The sequence below is a fragment of the Mus musculus genome, chromosome 9, assembly GCF_000001635.26.
Source record: "Mus musculus strain C57BL/6J chromosome 9, GRCm38.p6 C57BL/6J".
Lineage (NCBI taxonomy): Eukaryota > Metazoa > Chordata > Mammalia > Rodentia > Muridae > Mus > Mus musculus.
In genome coordinates, this window is record NC_000075.6 from 119,377,111 (window position 1) to 119,395,794 (window position 18,684).

Sequence of the window (18,684 nt, forward strand, 5' to 3'; positions counted from 1 at the left end):
TGTATGAGTGGTTGCCTACATGTCTATGTGTGTGTAGTGCCCACAGAGTCCAGAAGAGGGAATCAAATTCCCTGGAGGTGGAGTTACAAGTGGCTGAGCCACTGTGGATGCTGGGACCTGAACCCAGGGCCCCTGCTGCAGCAGCAAGTGTTTTAACTGCTGAGCCATCTCCGGAGCCCCTTCCCATTCTGGGTTTGCCTGATGCTGGGACCACATGCAGTGTTTTGTTAGTTGAATGCTGGTTGGGCATTCTGCTAAATGTGCTAGACCTCTAATCTACCCCCATTTTCTTTTCTTTTTTTTTCTTATTTTAAAGATTTGTTTATTTTATGTATATAAGTATACTGTCGCTGTCTTCAGACACACCAGAAGAGGGCATCAGATCCCATTACACATGGTTGTGAGCTGCCGTGTGGTTACTGGGAATTGAACTCAGGACCTCTGGAAGAGCAGTCAGTGATCTAAACCTCTGAGCCATCTCTCCAGGCCTAATCCCATTTTCTTGAGGCAGTCTCATGTTGCCCAGGTTGGCCTTGAGCTTCCTATCTAGTTGAGGCTAGCCCAAGCTGACTCTGAGGTTAGTTTTCTTTAGAACTCTGTTCTCTGCACTTGTTTATCTTATATTCTTAGTCTAGTTGCTGACATGATGAGCAAATGAATGGGCACTTGCTGTGTCGTTTGTGAGCTTGCTGTGTCTGTGAGCTTGCTGTGTCTGTGAGCTTGCTGTGTCTGTGAGCTTGCTGTGTCATCTGTGAGCTTGCTGTGTTATCTGTGAGCTTGCTTAGCGATGGATGTCCTTTATCCTTCCGCATTGTATCCAGATTCGGTATCCACAAAGTAGGTAGAGGGTGGAAGTTGCTGTGTTCTGACGGTCCTGAATTTCTCAAACTCATGTGATCCTCAAGGTGGCTGCCCTCAAGCCTGGAGTTCCAAATGTACTGGGGTCCTTCTGTGGAAGGATGATGGAGCTCCAGGCTATGTCACAGATTCCTGCAGCTCCTCAAAGCCTGAGGAGTGGGAAATTCCTTCTGCTCCAGTGACCTGGAGCCAGAAGTCTCCTGGGTTGAGCTGTGTGTGGCTGTACTTAGCAGGCTGTGGCTACCTCAGCAGAACACAGTGTTCTTTCTCCCTAGGGAACCATTTCTTCCTACTACGTCCAGCGCTATGGATTCCCTCCAGGATGCAAAGTGGTGGCCTTCAGTGGGGACAACCCAGGTAAGTATCTCAGTGGGGGTTGCTCTGCTAGCAGACCAGCTGGGTTGCTGTACTTCCTTCTTTTTCCACACACACACACACACACACACACACACACACTTTTTTTTTGAGGGCGGGGTTTCTGAAGGCCTAGATCTTACTACATAGCCCAGGCTGACCTCATACTTATCAGTCTCGTTGTCCCCAGCCTCTCAGGTACAGAAATATGGATGTGAGTCACCAAACCTGATTCTTACTGGACTTTTAAAGAATTCCATGCCATCCTCTTGGTCATCTCTCTCTCTTTCTCTCTATGCATATGTGTATGTGCATATGCAAATGTGTGTGCTCACAAGTGCACATGTGTGTGGGTACATGTGTACACGTGTGTGTGAGTGCATGTGCACACGTGTGTGGGTGCATGTATAGATGGGACAGCCCATGCTGTTTGTCATTCTTCATATGCTGCCCACCTTCTCTTTTTACGTAGGGTTTTTCACTAACCTGGAATACCCATGTTCACTATGCTGGCTGGTTGTAGAGCCTCAGAATATATTAGGTCTCCACCTCCCTGATGCTGGGATTACATGCAGTGGAAACCACCATCCATGCCCAGCCCACTGGCCAGCTGTGCCCTCTGAATTCTGGCTCTTTATCTCAACCCCGGCCAGGCCCCACCACTCTCAAAGGCTCAGGCATGGGCTCAGGCCTGTACTGTCTTGGTGAAGGTCGGTGGTCATAAAGAAGGCCATTGTCTTCCCACTCCCACCTCCATTCTATTCCAGCTACCATCTTAGCTCCTCGGCCCGTCCTTCAGGATGCTGTTCTGAGGTCATCTGGTCTATAAACAGTTTACTTCTTGTGGCACTCTCCACCTTGCCTCTTCTCCTTCAGGGACTCTAGAGGCCTCTGGTTTCTATGAAAGACCAGATAGACCACACTATATGTTGTATGCTGTACTCTAGCCCCATGGGGGAAGCCAGCTTTTCCTAGCCAGCCTTCAAAGAACAGCTAACACTGGAGGGGTCCTCCTTAGCTTCTTCCTATGTGCATGCATTAGCTTCCGTCCTTCTGGTCAACCTGATGTATGTGTCAGGGCTTCAACCGTCCCGACCTCCTGCCATGAACTCTGCAATGTCTCCTGTGCACAGCCCACTGCCGAGTTTAGGGCTGTCTGTTTCTGTTCCCAATTCTCCTCCACTCAGTTCATCTACTCAGCATTCAGGGTAGACCAGCTATGTGCTAGGTCCTCTTTAGTGCTGGGGCATACCAGCAAAGAGGGCGGAGAAGATTGCTGCAGGAGGCAATCGCCAAAACCTCAGCCTTTCCTTTGTCCTGGGTGAGCAAAATCCACTGCGTTCCTGTGTGCTTACCTCTGTCTTTCCTGTCATGTATGTTCTCGATGCCTTGGCCTGGTCTCCTTGGTTCTCTGGGCTTTGAGTACCTGGCAGTGGTGGGGAAGATTGTATCCCTGAAGGAGATTTCTCAGCCCAAATCAGGGCCTTGGCTGGAGCAGTCCACCCTTTGATCCCTATCGCTTTTTAGCTCCTTAAACTCTTCTCGCTCAACTGTGGGTTGAAGCAGAAGGTGGTATCCGCGCTGCTGTCTAGGTGGTTACTACAGTTTGCTCTGTGGATCTCACGTGACTCGTGCTAACCAGAGGCTCCCCTTCCATTCCCAGCGTCACTGGCCGGCATGAGGCTGGAGGAAGGAGATATTGCGGTAAGGTGACTTCTCACACCTGCAGACCTACTGTCCTGGGGACTGGGGTGCCGAGTCTCAGCTGTGTGTTGGCTACTGCCAGAGGGTCTGCTGCCTCTAAAGAGGATGGAGGTCCACTGGCTTTCTTTAGGTCATTGTCCTTTGCTGATGTCAGGCATGACCCCTGTCCGCTTGACAGTGACTGCCTGCTGGGCGCAGTAGCCGAGGGTTGGAAGAGGGTTAGGCTGCTGTGAGCTCCCAGGTCTGTGGGAAGATTTCCTCAATGGCTTTTCTATATCTACCAGGGGAGCCATTTGGGAAACCATTACTTCGATGATTCGGAATTAGGCTCTAGAAAGTCCGTGATGGTGACCACAAGAGACTGACTCTGGGTAGCTGACTTTTAACTCACGTGGTATGAGGAGAGTCAAGAAAAAAAGGAGGGTCAGCAGTTATCACTTACAGTATGAGGGTCAAAGTGACTGGATGAAGGCAGGGTGGGGTGCGGAGTGCATCACTGGCAGAGGACACTTGTAGGCAAGCCCCAGGCACCTCACCCTCTGCTCTGCTCTCCTCAGGTCAGCCTGGGCACCAGCGACACCCTGTTTCTCTGGCTCCAGAAGCCCATGCCTGCCTTGGAAGGCCACATCTTCTGCAACCCAGTGGATCCGCAGCATTACATGGCGCTTCTATGGTAATCCTGGAATTTCTGGGCTGGGGAAAGAAAGTGCACACAGACCAGGCACAACCAGACACCCCCAAGCTCTTCCTACGAAATTGCCTCGTGGGCAGCTAAGGCCACAGGACACATGAGTTTTTGCTTGACAGCAGAACCATCTGGGGAAGAGCCAAAGACCTATAGGCCCCCAAGCTTAGGTGCAAACTCCACCTCCAATGCTGTCCTGGATGGCACTGGTTTTGTAAGTAAGGCGTGTGCTTCGTGGCGCTCTGACCTACATGTTTAAATTGACCCTCAGCAAATGATCTGGGGACAGCTTGCTTCCGAGAGTTCTTACAGCAGCTGCATGCTCCATGTCCTGGTCACAGGCCTTTGGTACCTGTTGGAAGCAACTTGGCTCAGAAGGCTTTTGAGCTGTAAGCATCTAGAACTACTGGAGAATATTCAGGTCTAGTTGGGCTAGTACCCAGCGCTATTGAAGAGCAGAAGCAAGGTATAGAGAGCCCTGTGTGGGTCCCTCTGTGCAGTGGCCAGCATAAACATATCCCAAGATAAGCGTGAGTCTAGTACCTTCCAGGATGTCCATGAAACCAAAGGAGACACTAAAATACTTGAGATTTGGGCTGCCTGTTATGCCCCTCCCATGGGTTGTGGTCTAGCCTGACCTGGAGACCTTCTGCCTGGGACTCTTTCAACAACCCTGTGTCCAGTCTGGGAGAAAATCCTTGCCTAGCATGGGGGGGGGGGGGCACCTGGATTCCAACCTAACATCACCAAACCTGGGAGCCCAGGGCTCATACTGTGTCTGTTTCTGCAGCTTTAAAAACGGCTCCCTCATGAGAGAGAAGATCCGAGATGAGTCGGCCTCCTGTTCCTGGAACAAGTTCTCTAAGGCCCTGAAGTCCACGGCGATGGGGAACAACGGAAACTTGGGTAGGCTGGGCCTGTGGACAGGGCAGCAAGGCTCGGAGCACCATGAGTTGGGGTGTGTAGAAGCTGGGAGGGGTGCTTTCTGTCTCCACATGTGTTCTCATGAGCTGGTGTGGGTCCCCAGGTTCTGAGGGTGCACTCACGTGGTTACCCTTGGCTGCTGCTCCCTAAACCTCCAGTGAAAGGTCAGACTCGAGTTATATCTTCGTCCCCTTGAATATCCCTGGAGATGGCATCAGAGGTGGTTTGCCACAGGATCTCCCGTGGCCCGCTCCTTCTCAGTATGCAGGTGTCTGCCCCAGACAGAAGGCAGCAGCAGGCTATGTCCTGAGGAAGGAAGGGACATGTCTCTCCTAGCATCCCTCACCTGGTGCTCAGGGTTAGTGAGACAGCTGTTCTTCAGCTGAGCTGCCAAGTGGAATAAGAGAGGTTGCCTCAGAACAGCCCGGGCCTTTCCAGTCCCCTCTGTCCCGTGAGAGAAAGGTCGCAGGATATCACAGGGCTCCTCTGGGGGGCGGGAGGAGACTGAGGCACAGATGACATAACTTTTGCTTCATCTTTTTGGAAGTTTTTTGAGAAACTGTATTTTTTTGGCTCTGAGGTGGCGACAGCTATAATCCCTTTCTGCTTTTGCTTCAGGTTTTTATTTCGATGTAATGGAGATCACCCCTGAAATTATTGGGCGTCATAGGTTTAATGCGGAAAACATGGAGGTACTTGTGTCTTTTTCGTGTGTGTGTGTGTGTGTGTGTGTGTGTGTGTGTGTGTTTACATGTGTGTTGCCGGTGTGCGTGGAGTCTTCCTGGGCTGTTCTTTGGCCGTATTCATTGGGACAGGTTCTCTCAGTCAAAGCCAGAGCTTCCTCAGGGGATTCTCCAGCTCCACCGTAGGAGGCTCCAGACTCAGGTCCTCTTGCTACCCGGAAAGCACTCTAACCAGCAGCTGACTTCCCAGCCTCAGGCACGTACGCTGCAGGCTTTAGAGCTGCATGCATTGACTCTGGCGTTGAGCCCTGTGTAACAAGCTTTTAGGGGTGCATCGCCTGCTCATCTACAGGTGTGCTCGGGTGCATTCTAGAGTTGGGGTCTCAGGAGGGGCTTAGACAGGTCCTGCCCCTCCCCCAAGGAAGAATGCAAGCAACCACAGTGCTCTGTAAGCTCCTGACAGTTCCCGACTGCTGTTTGTTGCAGGACGTTTCCTTGGTAACCGGATCTTCCACTGCACTGCAGCTCTTGGGTCCTGAAGGCAGGAATTTCTTCCTAGTGGAAAAGGCCCTTTAGAGAGACAGTGACATTTGCTTGAGGAGCCCTGGGTTCCAGGCATCATGCTTGTGATTTCACTTTCAACTCTGTGATGTAGGCACTGATAGCCCTTTTTACAGATGTGAAAGTGGAGGCTTAGCCTTCATGGCCTGCCCAAAGTCACAAGCACATAGGTGGTGGAGGAGGCTCGAACCCAGACCTTCTTGGCTAGAAGCTGTGTTTCTCTCATTTCCGTGTGACCCTTTTACACACATATGCACAAACATAGACTTGGACACTCAGTCCCTCACACTATACCTATTTTACACACACACACACACACACACACACACACACACACACACACACATGGACACCCAGAGTCCCTCACACTGTACCTATTTTACACACATGCACACATGTGCACACACACATACACACACACAGAGTCCCTCACGCTGTGCCTATTTTCTGGGGACAGGTTTCAGCATTCCCTGGGGATGTGGAGATCCGAGCACTGATTGAAGGACAATTCATGGCCAAGAGGATTCATGCAGAAGGCCTAGGCTACAGAGTCAGTAAGTAAGGGACCAGCTGGACATGTCCTGGGGTCATGTGGGGCTTCCGGGGAGGTGGGGGTGGGGCTCAGAGAGTGTCTATTCAGGTCTTACATTATAAGATGCTGTAGTGAGATGGTGGGTGGACTTGGTTCTGGGTGGGGTGAGAAAGCAACTGAGGTGCCTTAGAGAGCAGGTATAGATGTAGAGGCAGGGCGATCTGCTTCTCAGTTCTGTCACTGTTAAACTGATCGCTAGGTCATGGACTGTAGACATTAGGAGAGGTCTTCTTGTGCCCACAGCTGTGTGCTAGCTACAGATAAACATCCTAAAACTTAGTTTTTTGAGACAGGGTTTCTCAATATAGCCCTGGGTGTCCTAGAACTCATTCTGTAGACCAAGATGGCCTTGAACTTAGAGAATTGCTGCCTGCCTCTGCCTCTTCCTCACATGCTGGGATTAAAAGCAAGCCAACATCATTTGGCAGATTGTATTTTTTTAAATCCAGAAGGTCTCTGAAGCCCCCAGAATTTTCTAAGAAACAAGATTGTGTAAGCAGGGCAGAGAAGTTGGTTCTGAGTGCCTAGCAGGGGTCTTTGGACCATCAATAATGGACATTTAGGTGTGGAGGGGCCACCCCAGCAGCCTAGAGTGGAGAAGGCACGTGAGGACCATATGTGATACTTAATAAGCAATTCCTTTAGACCATAAAGATACTTACCCTCTTTTAACTTGCTGTTAAAAAGCAAGACTCGGTCTGGAGAGATGGCTCAGTAGTTAAGAGCACTGGACTGCTCTTCCAGAGGTCCTGAGTTCAATTCCCAGAAGCCACATGGTGGCTCACAACCATCTGTCCATCTGTAATGGGATCTGATGCCATCTTCTGGTGTGTCTGAAGACAGTTACAGTATACATATAAAATCTTTAAAAAACAAGAATCAATCCTGCTTTGTAAACCCTGCTAGGTTCCTCTCAAACAAGACCAACAAGACCCCTGGGTTTTAGTGGGTGTTCCCTTTTTATTTCTTAGTATGTTTATAATTTGTGGATGGGGACAGGCACACAGTCAGCATGAGAATGGAGTCCGTTTCACTCTTTCTACCATGTGAGCTTTGAGATTTGAACACTTGCCACCAAGTGTCTCTCAGCAGATTTATCATTATTATTTTTATTTTTCATTTTAAAATTTTCATTTAATTCTGTATGAACGCTTTAACTGCACAGATGTCTATGCACCACTTGTGTGCCTGGTACCTGCCGAGGCCAGAAGTGGGCATTGAAGCCCCTGGAACTGGAATTTCCAGTTGTGAGTGGCCATGAAGGTGCTGGGCATCAAACCCAGGGTCCTCTGGGAGAGCAGCCAGTGCTCCTGATCACTGAGCCATTTCTCTAGCTCCTGTTTTGTTGGTTGTTTTTTTTCCCCCATAATTTTGGCGATGGACCCAGGACCTCATGCCTGCTGGGTGTGCATCTCCCACTCTCAAACAGGCTCTCCTCGATTCACATGCCTACACGCGCAAAGATGCACCCATGGAGGTGCTCGTCTGTGCTTCTCCAGGCTGTTGGGGTGGATCAGTTTGTTCTTGGTCAGTCATCAGCACATTTAGTTTTAATACTGCCTAAGAATCAAAAGGGGATTTCAAGAATAGATACCCATGCATAAATAAATAAATAAACAAACAAATAAGTGTAAAAAAGAATGTTGTTGGTCTGGGTTGAGCATGGTTGCAGATACTTGTGAACTCAGCTAGGTCAGGAGTTCTAGGTCATCTACCTACAACAAAGACAGTTTGGGGCTAGCCTAGGCTAGATGAAATCCTATCTCAATCCTTGTCAAAGGGTGATAGAGGAGAGATGGCTCAGTGGCTAAAATGCCTGCTACATTTAGAGAAGACTAAGAGTTCAGATCCCACCTCTCAAGTGCAAACCCAGATTTGGAAGACCTAGCTCCCTCTTCTGCTCTCCCGTATGTGTATTCACACACACAGAGTGAAATAAATCCGTTTAAAGAGTGAGATATCTTGCGCGTGCCCAACTGGCCAGCAAAAACAACGCTGCAACAGTATCCTTCTGCACACGTTTATTGGGAGAGCTTGATTGCAGAGACGAAGAGACCCCGAGCCCAGAACTGGTGCTGCTTATATAGGCCTAGGAGAGGCGTGTCTCACACCCGGATTGGTTATGCACTATACCTCATTTGCATGTTCCTCATCTGATTGGTTACTCTCTCTCAGTACCTCACAGAACCTCATTAACATACCTCATTTGCATGTCTCACATCTGATTGGTTATACTCTCAGAACCTCATTATCATGCCCGGGCCAGGCAGTGTCTTGGCAAAAAACTTTACTGCATATGTACACATTGGTTGTTTGCCCAAACTTATGCGTGGTGGCCAGCAGTAGCCAGCACCACCTTGCAACGGCACATGTGACTTCCCACAAGATAATAGTAGTAATAATATTAATAATAGCAACAGTAATAACCCCGTCAAAACTTTCTATAAGAATCAAGTATGGGGCACTTACCAATAGAAGAAAACTTCTATTATTAGTTTGTTGGGAGTTATTTTTTTCCTTTTTGGGGGCTGGGGGGGTGTGGTGGAGCAAAGTAGCTGGTGGTGAACTCGGAGCCTTGTGTTTGCTCTGCAAACTGAACTACATCCTCCAACCCCACCTTCTTTGATTTTTTTCATTGGTAAAGACAATAGAGGCAGAGGGGCTGTAGATTCCCAGGCGAATTACATATGAGGAGCCTTGCATGGGTAAGCCAAGCTTTGGGTCTCTCCAGAGCTCTGGAAGATCAGCCTTGGAGCCACCACAAGCCATCTGGCTGGAGGACAGTCCTTTCTGCCTTGAGAGAATCGCTACAGGCATTTCAGTTCTGTTCCATCTTTTGTCCTACAGTGCCCAAGACAAAGATTCTGGCCACGGGAGGAGCATCTCACAATAAAGACATCTTGCAGGTATGTGTGGTGGTGGCCCTGTACCTCTTCCTTGTCTTGCATCTAGGAGCTGGATGTCTGTCTTTATCACTCTCCCCTTTATTTGGAGGGAATAAACTCTCACTGAACCTGGAGCTCACAGATTTGACTAGAATGGCTGCCCAGCAAGCCCCAGGGATCGACTAGAATGGCTGGCCAGCGAGCCCCAGGGATCGACTAGAATGGCTGGCCAGTGAGCCCCAGGGATCGACTGGAAGTCCCTGGGATTTGACTCCCCAGGGCTGGGATTTCTGGCATGTGCTGCACATTCTTCCTCCTCTTCCTCTTCCTCTTCCTCTTCCTCTTCCTCTTCCTCTTCCTCTTCCTCTTCCTCTTCCTCTTCCTCTTCTTCTTCCTCTTCTTCCTCCTCCTCCTCCTCCTCCTCCTCCTCCTCCTCCTCTTCTTCTTCTTCTTCTTCTTCTTCTTCTTCTTCTTCTTCTTCTTCTCCTCTCCTTCTTCTCCTTCTCCTCCTTCTCCTCCTCCTCCTCCTTCTTCTTCTTCCTCCTCCTCCTTCTCCTCCTTCTCCTCCTCCTTCTTCTTCCTCCTCTTCCTTCTCCTCCTCCTCCTCCTCTTCTTCTTCTTCTTCCTCTTCCTCCTCTTCCTCCTCCTCCTGCTCCTCCTTCTTCTTCCTCTTCCTCCTCTTCCTCTTTTCGTCATCCTCCTCTTCTTCTTTTCTGAGACAGGGTTTCTCTGTGTAGCCCTGGCTGTCCTGGAACTCACTCTGTAGACCAGGCTGGCCTTAAACTCAGAAATCCACCTGTCTCTGCCTCCCAAGTGCTGGGATTAAAGGTGTGTGCCACTACTGGCCAGCTACATTCAGCTTCTTTACCTGGATTCTAGGGGTTTAAAGTCAGGTCCTTGTGCACATACAGCAAGCACTTGACTGAGACAAGCCATCTTCTCAGCTGTCCATCCATTTGTCTTGTGACACTTGAGGTTCTGAGTTTGATTTTCAGCACTGAAAATAAATAAGTAAATAAACTTAAGTCAGAGTTTATGTTGCAAAAGCACCTTAGGGAGAAAAGGGTTTGATTCAGCTTGTAAGTCCATCACTGAGGGATTCAGGGTGGGAACGAATACAGGATCCTGCAGACGGGAACTGAGACAAAGCCCATGGACCAGTACTACTTAGTGAGTGGCTTGCTTCTTATGGCTTGCTTAGCTTGCTGTCTTATAGAACCCAGGACTATTTGCCCAGGGGTGGACCCCCACCCATATCAATCAGTAATTTAAAAAAATGCCCCCACAGGCTTATCATCAGGGTGAGCTTATGAAAGAAATTTCTCAACTATGTTTCCATCTTATCAGAGTCTAACTTGTGTCAAATTGTCAAAACAACAACAACAACAAAAAAAAACAACAACAAACCAACGAGGATTATAAATAGTTAAAAAAACCAGGGGCATAGACATGAGAACCCGAGTTCAGATTCCTGTGGACAGAAAATATCTGCCTTGGTTGTGTGAACCTGTAATCCCAGCACTGGGAAGTGGAGACAGGAGGTGCAAGCGTCTGCAGCTCTGAGTGGGAGGTATCCTGGCAGTCAGGGGCCAAGGAATATAACCAAGTCACACCATACAACAAACCTCACACAAGAGAACAGACAGAAAGACAAGAGGGTGGCTGCTTCTGCTGGGTAGAGAGCAGGTGGGCAGGCTAGGGTTTCCTGTGGGGGCCAGGTAGGGGGTGGAGCTTTCCAAGGTGGTCTGGGATTGGACGGATTTTTTTGGCTTGGTTTTGGGGCAAGCTCAGTGATTAGTAGGATTTTTTTGGTCTCATCTTAGGCTTACCCCCACCCCCACCCCCGCTAGCCCAGGGGACCAGGTCACTGTCCCTCCTCAAGGGGCTGGAGCATCTGTCATTGCCTTTAGAGAAGTCTGGGCAGCAGGAGCCTAGCCGCTCAATCGAGTCCTTCCAGGGGCTTACAAGGGTCTCTGCGAGGGTTGGCCAAAGCCACTCTTGCCAATTTGTAAGCTGAAGTCTCTGCGCCCTGGAGGTAGAAGCGGGAACATGGTGTGCTTGTGGCTAGCCTGGTTACATACCAAATCTCAGTCTGGCTTGAGCTATGTGGTAGGACCTTGTCTTTTAAAAGGTCTAGAGTCAGCCTGGAGACTGTAGCCCTTCTCTAGGGTCCTCCTGTCTCATCACCAGCTCCACGTGCTTTGGGCTGCGGTGGTTGGATGGGAGGCATCAGAAGACGTGAGGAAAGAGAGCAGAGTCTGGAAGGTTCTGAATGATCTCTCTGAGCCAGGACTTGCCCATTCCAACTTCTGTGTCCCTCCCAGGTGCTTGCAGATGTTTTTGGGGCCCCCGTATACGTCATAGACACCACCAGTTCAGCCTGCGTCGGCTCCGCATACCGAGCTTTTCATGGTAGGTCAATGAACAACGGGGCAGGATGTCTCACGGGTGTTTAAGCACCACTGGGCTGAGAAGCGTGGGAAGGGGGGGGGGAAGAGGGTGAATTCCCTGTTGAAGGACACCACAGTCTCAGGACTGTTAGCATCATTTTTATCCCAGCAAGAATGAGCCCCTGTCTTATGTGCTCTAAAGTGGAGAAAGGGAGGCAGGATTCAAATGAGATGAGGTCTGTCCAAGTCAAACTCTAAAGACAAACCAAAAAAGCCACAGGGCATGCTTGCGGGCAGCCTAGTTGTAGGTTTGTACAGTCAGGGGAGATGAAGACAGTGGATGGAGTCCCGAATAGCAAGAAATTGAGACAGTGGTGAAAGCCTCGGAACCAAGAAGTCCAGAACCATGGACAGCTCCGCAGAGGCCCTGACTCTGGGCTGTCTCCCTGGAACTGCAGACATTACTCGAAGACAAAGACAGTTAGTTAGGGGTTAAGGCTAGTCTCTCAGTTAGTTAGGGGTTAAGGCTAGCCTCTCAGTTAGTTAGGGGTTAAGGCTAGTCTCTCAGTTAGTTAGGGTTAAGGCTAGTCTCAGTTAGTTAGGGGTTAAGGCTAGTCTCTCAGTTAGTTAGGGGTTAAGGCTAGTCTCTCAGTTAGTTAGGGGTTAAGGCTAGTCTCAGTTAAGCTGCTTCACCCTGTGACCTGTCCCTAGGGAATCCCTGGCTGTCAGCTGCATCAGGGACTCCACCCTTTCACCCCGGGGGTTCATTCTTTCCCTGTGAACTCACTCCTCAGCACACCTACTTAGACTTGATATTTCTTTCAACATGGAAAGTGAAGGGTGGAGCTCTATCCTCTTAATGAATCTTTACCTTCATTCTTGTTTCTCCTCCAACTTCTGCAACTTCATGTAGCAAGATCATTGGGGAATTTGCTTCCAAATTTTTACTTCTTACCCCAATGCTGGGAACTGAACCCAGGGCCTTGTGTTGGTCTGTGCTTGGTAGACTGTCGCAAGCCTCTCTCTCTCTCTCTCTCTCTCTCTCTTTAATATACTTTTTGTTTTGAGATGAGGTCTCACCAAGTTGTCCAGGTTGACTTAGTAACTCAGTCTGGATTCCAGGTGAGCCTTGAACTTCCCATTCTCCGATATGTATAACAACAACAACAACAACAAAAATCACCCCATTTTAAGTAATTTTTTATAAGCAATTTTGCTATCAGTGACTTTTTTTTTTTAAAGTCACTGAGCTTCCCTTTCTAGGTGACTTTTTTTTTTCTTTAAAGATTTATTTATTTTTATTATATATAAGTACACTGTAGCTGTCTTCAGACACTCCAGAAGAGGGAGTCAGATCTCATTACGGATGGTTGTGAGCCACCATGTGGTTGCTGGGATTTGAACTTCGGACCTTCAGAAGAGCAGTCGGGTGCTCTTACCCACTGAGCCATCTCACCAGCCCTATCAGTGACTTTTAATAACTCTTCTGAGCTGGACAACTCCAGTTTAAAGATGGGCTTTCTTGTGTGGTGCTGGGTAGGAGCCTGAGTCTTGTGCAGGCTGAGGAGGGGCCTGCTGCTGAGCTGCCCTGCCTGGTTGACTTTGTCACCATGGCAGCATCTGACACACTCAGTTAACATCCTCATGTGACATGACATGCATATGATGACCTTTCCCCTCTAGGCCTTGCAGGAGGGACAGGTGTGGCCTTTTCGGAGGTTGTGAAATCAGCACCTCAGCCCAGCCTGGCTGCCACCCCCAACCCAGGAGCTTCCCAGGTGAGAAACCACTGGATTTTCTCTTAGTGCTTGCCTCGCAATCTGTCTTGGGCCTTTATTCTTTTCCTTAAAAGGTAACTTTTTCTCTCTCATCTATATTAAACCTGCTGTACCTAACCAGAGGGAAATCTTACCTCACCCACTCTCCCACCCCCAACACACACACACACACACACACACACACACACTCCACTCCACTCCACTCCACACACAACCCATAGCACTTGGGCTTTGAACCTAGGGTCTCACTCATGTGACACATTCACTTGGCTACAGAATTACATTCTTGACATATAAAAGAAGCCAAGGGTGCTGGGAACTGACCTAGGTCCTCTGCAAGACTAATACATGTTTGCTTTTTGTTTGTTTGTTTACATTTCAAATGTTATCCCCTTTCCTGGTTTCCCCTCCAGAAACCCCCTATCCCATCCTCTCTCCCTTTCTATGAGGGTATTCGCCTACCCACCCACCCACTCCAACTTCCCCACCCTGGCAATCCGCCCCCCTTACACTGGGGAATTGAGCCTTCCCAGGACCAAGAGACTTTCTTTCCACAACCTCAACTCCGTTTTTGGTTTTTTGGTTTGTTTTTGTTTTTGTTTTTTTTTTGAGACAGGGTTTCTCTGTGTAGCCCTGGCTGTCCTGGAACTCACTCTGTAGACCACACTGGCTTTGAACTCAGAAATCCTCCTGCCTCTGTCTCCCGAATGCTGGGATTAAAGACGTGCGCCACCAACACCCATCAAACAAAATTAATTTTAATAATCTATTTCATTTAACCTAATCTATCCAAAGTATCATCATTTTAACACATACTGCTTAGAGAAAATAGTGATGTCATAATTCGCATAGGTTTTGCACAATGTTTGTAAAATTTGGAATATGTATATATATATTTATTTATTTAAATTTTATTTATTTTATGGGTATGAGTGTTTTGTCTACATATATGTTTATTCATCACGTGCATGCATGGTGCCTGAGGGGGCCAGAAGAGGGTGTTGGATCCCCTGGAGCTGGAGTTACAGACCATAAAGAGTCACCATGTGGGTACTGGAACTCAAGCCTGGATCCCGTGGAAGGGAAGCCAGTGTTCTAGACCACTGGGGCATCTCTCCAGCTGCAGAATTTACGTGTTTAAACTTTGAAGCTGCAAGCAGCCGTAAGAGACACTGCCCCTTCCCTGTTACATACATTGCTCTTCCTGCCTGTCCAGGTCTATGCGGCCCTTCTCCCTCGATACTCTGCACTGGAACAGAGAATCTTGTCCACCGCCCAGAGGCCTCTGGAATGAATTCTTCCGGCCCAGACACCCTGCTGCCTCCCCAGTGGCACTAGTCCTTGTGCTTGGTCTGAACAGCTCGGCTGTGCTCTGTGGAGCGCTCCTGCCCTGTCCTGGACCATCCTGAAGCCATGACTCCTTGGAGACACGTGGGCTACATGTCCTGGGATGGAAAAGCAATTTCTCCTTTTCTGTCTTTCATTCAAGAAAACACTGTAGGGTATGGCCACCAAAGACAGCCATGTTCCCCTTTTAAAGGGACCAAACAGCAGAACAAAGGGACCAAACAGCCTTTCCCTGACTCTGACCACTCCTCCTTCCTCACCTTCAGCCACCTCCCCTATTCTGCAACCTCCCCCTCCATCCTTAAACCAGACTAAAGCACTTCTCTCCTGCCTGTGACCCTCCTGTTTCTGTAAGTGTCTTCCCGGGGCTCTCTTCTCTCTGCCTATCTCCTCCTTCATCTTCCCTCCCTATATGTACCTGGTGTAACTTCCCACTCAAGACGACCTTCATTGGCCTGGTGAATCTCCTTCCTCCCCTCCCCCTGCTCTGCCATAGAGACTTCCTGACTGGGTTTCCTGGGTGACATCTCCTAGGCTAAGCACTTCCCAGTTCACACAATGACATAATTGTGTGTTTCGTGAAGTTTCTAAATTCTGGCTTTCTTTTTCTTTTGTTTCTTTGGAGCCAAAGATGACCTTAAGCATATGATCTTCCTGTTGCCACCCCCCAAGTATGGGCCACCACACCTGGTTTATGCGATATCAGGGATTGAACCCATGCACTCTAGGCAGGCACTCTACCTGCCGAGCCACACACCCAGCTTGGGTTCCCTTTTTACTTGGCATACTTTGTGACTCTCACTTCTGCACATCCTACTATGTTTGAGCTGTGTCCTCCCTCTCCACCCCTGTTTTACTTGTCCTCGCTCCCAGATCACCCCCCAAAGTTTTCCTCTGCCACAAGGCTGGGCTGAACTCAGGACCACTGGATCTGACAGGTGGCAAGATCAGATGTTGCAGACAGGTGGGAGACCAGGATCAGAGCACTGACTACTGGGAAATCAAAAGGGCAGAGCACAGATGGAAAGAGAGTTGTGTGTAGACATGAGGTCGCTTGGAAGGCTCTGCCTGTGAGCGGGGGAGAAGCAACAATCGGCCATCTTGCCCACAGCAAACTCACAGTGCAGAAGGAAACGGCCATTGGGCTGTGGCTTCTTACAGAGGGTTTACACTACCAACCAACCGCAAAGGCATCTGGGACCACAAAACAGTTAACCAGGACGACATTCCAGCAGATCCTACAATAAGTCAGACAATTGTGGATGAAAAAGGCCACCGTAAGTGACAACTTAAAAAACAAATCCAAATGGAAACACAGCAAGCTTATGTGAGAAGACACTGATCCGGAGACCTGACAGGAAGTTCAAGGAGGCGCCAGGAAAGAAGGGAGGAGAGTAAAGACAAGATCCCTGATGATATTTAGGATTTCCCAAAATAAACATAATTTTGAAAACACCTAAAATCCACCTCTCCTTGCTTCCCTGTTGTTGGTGCAGGGGTTTGAACCTGTGACTTTGAAAATGCTGGGCAAACCCTCTCTTACTGAGATGTTCCACAGGCTTCACAAACGTGTTTTGAAAGAGTCTACCTTGTAATTTAGAAGTGGTCTAGCAGTGTTTTGAGATTTGTATATCACTGACCCAACATCAAAAGGCTTAGACCGTAAAACAAAATGAGGCCGTGTGGGGGTAGGGAGGGTGTTTGGTGGAGAGATGCCTCAAGGGTTAAAAGCACTGGCTGTTCCTCCAGAGAACCTGAGTTCTGTTCCTAGCACACACACAGCAGCTCACAACTGTCTGTGACTCCAGTCCCAGAAGGATCTGATGGCCTCTCTATACTCCAAGTGATACACACACACAAGAAGGAAGACAGCCATACATATATAAAAATATGGTTAAGGTAAAAATAAAGTTTGAAGAAAACTCTAATGCAATATTCTAACATACACTGGGTAATAAATCACATTTTGTGAGGTGAAGGAAAAAGTGAAATTGTCAAGACCAAAAAATGCTATTCTCTTACAAAAGAAGGTTCAGGCTAGTGTTTCTCCCCGGGAAGAAAGCAACAGGATGAGGAACGAACTTTCTCATGTTGCACCCTGGCAAGTGTGCAGTGTGTTGTGTGTTCACGTCTAACCCAGCTTGTTTAGTCAACACGATTGGTCTTGAGTGGGCTTGGGGAATGGTTAGTGATGGGCAGGTGCAGGACCGGAGCCTTTTAAACCTCTACTGTTTTATTATTACTCCTGACTCGAAAGCCGTTCAGCGATCCCATTCTTACATTTCCCAGGAAACCTGGGATAACAGGGTTTCATGGACCCAGATATTCTTAATAAGGCTTTGAAGCATCTTGGTAGGACCAAGGCCACATCAGACTCAACAAGACAAGGAAAGGTCACTGGGTATGCAGGCAAGCACCCTGGAACATCATCAAAGAAAAATATAAGGACTAATGAGGTGGCTCAGTAGGTAAAGGGGCTTGCTGCCAAGACTTAGGATCCGAGTTCGAGCTCCAGAGTCAACATGATGGAAGGATGGAACCAAGCCCAGCAAGTTGTCCTTTAACCTTGACACTTGTGCTGTGGCAATGAGCATTCCCATGTAAGCCAAGGACAAAAGTGTGCTCAGGTCTCTACCTAGCTAAGTTATCTAGTGTTCTAGTCATGTCTTAGCTCACTATTTCTTACCGTGCTCCTAAAGACAACTGTCACCATACCAGGAGACGAAAGGAGACCCTGACATGGAAGAGTGTCAAATGGTACTGCTTGGACAAAGGTATCTGCTAGCATAGGACAGAGGGGGATGTCTTCATTCACTTTCTCTTGCTGTGAAGAACACCATGATCAAGGGCAATGTAGTGGAAGAAAGGGTTAATTTCACCTTCCCTTTTCAGGTCACAGTCATCCCTGAGGGAGGTCAGGGCAGGAGCTGAGCAGCAACCATGGAGACATGCTATTAACTGGCTCCATCACAGCTCCATCATGCTCAGCTGTGTTTCTTATTCAGCCCAGGCACACAGGCCTAGGAATGGTGCCATCTACAGTAGGCCTGTCCCTCCCACACCATCCATCAATCACGGAATTCTCTCATGTCCATAGCCACAGACCAATCTGATCTGAACAGTCCCTCAGGTGAGAGTGCCTCAGATGACTCTAGACTGTGACATATTGGCAGCTGAGGAGAGGCCAGGAGAGGAGAAATGGGAAGTACAAAGAGCTCACTGTTGCATGTGCAATTTTGAGGAGTTGATAATATTTAAAATTGCACAACAAGGGACTGGAGAGATGGCTCAGCAGTTAAGAGCACTGACTGCTCTTCCAGAGGTCCTGAGTTCAATCTCCAGCAACCACATGGTGGCTCACAACCATCCATAATAGAATCTGATGCCCTCTTCTGGTGTGCCTGAAGATAGCAACAATGTACTCACATATATAAAATGAATAAATAAGTCTAGATCTTTAAAAAAAATTGCAAAGCAAATACTTGAGGCTTAAGTACTGAAAAAGGAGAACTGACCAATAAAACTATTAAGTAATATGAAAGGCATTAGTGTTCAAAACAAACAAAAACCCTATGGGTGGGTGGGTGGAGGAACAGCCTCATAGAAGCAGGGGGAGGGAGGATAGGATAGGGTGTTTCTGGGAGGGAGGAAACTGGGAAAGGGGATAACATTTGGAATGTAAATAAAGAAAATATCCAATAAAAAACCTATATAATCAGTATAATGAAAAGTTTCTAAAAAGCAAGAAAAATGCAAATCTCAGCGCTATGGGAGGTGTCAGCAGTCAGCAGGTAAAGGTGTTTGAGGCCTGAGTCTGACCCCTGGTGATCCATCTGATAGGAGAGAACTGACTTTGCAAGTTGTCCTCTGATTGCCATACAGGTGCCCTGATACATGCATACCCTCATGTATACACAAGAAAT

The 18,684-nt window shown here is 48.4% G+C and overlaps 1 protein-coding gene across 5 annotated transcripts in view; it reads left to right on the plus strand.

Annotated features, from left to right (window-relative positions):
• Positions 1-16,687, plus strand: part of Xylb (xylulokinase homolog (H. influenzae)) — a 36,417-nt gene extending 19,730 nt beyond the window's left edge. For 3 of the 5 annotated variants that reach the window (NM_001033209.3, NM_001199568.1, NM_001359699.1), the window contains 10 exons: positions 1,134-1,215; positions 2,876-2,916; positions 3,474-3,589; positions 4,392-4,507; positions 5,144-5,217; positions 6,227-6,323; positions 9,209-9,267; positions 11,571-11,658; positions 13,320-13,414; positions 14,631-16,687. In NM_001033209.3, coding sequence (NP_001028381.1) covers positions 1,134-1,215; positions 2,876-2,916; positions 3,474-3,589; positions 4,392-4,507; positions 5,144-5,217; positions 6,227-6,323; positions 9,209-9,267; positions 11,571-11,658; positions 13,320-13,414; positions 14,631-14,708 — 846 coding nt within the window. In that variant the 3' untranslated portion in view covers positions 14,709-16,687. The remainder of the gene's footprint in view (positions 1-1,133; positions 1,216-2,875; positions 2,917-3,473; positions 3,590-4,391; positions 4,508-5,143; positions 5,218-6,226; positions 6,324-9,208; positions 9,268-11,570; positions 11,659-13,319; positions 13,415-14,630) is intronic. The other 2 variants (XM_030243939.1, XM_030243940.1) reach the window with 1 other exon arrangement.
• The last annotated feature ends 1,997 nt before the right edge of the window (positions 16,688-18,684 follow it).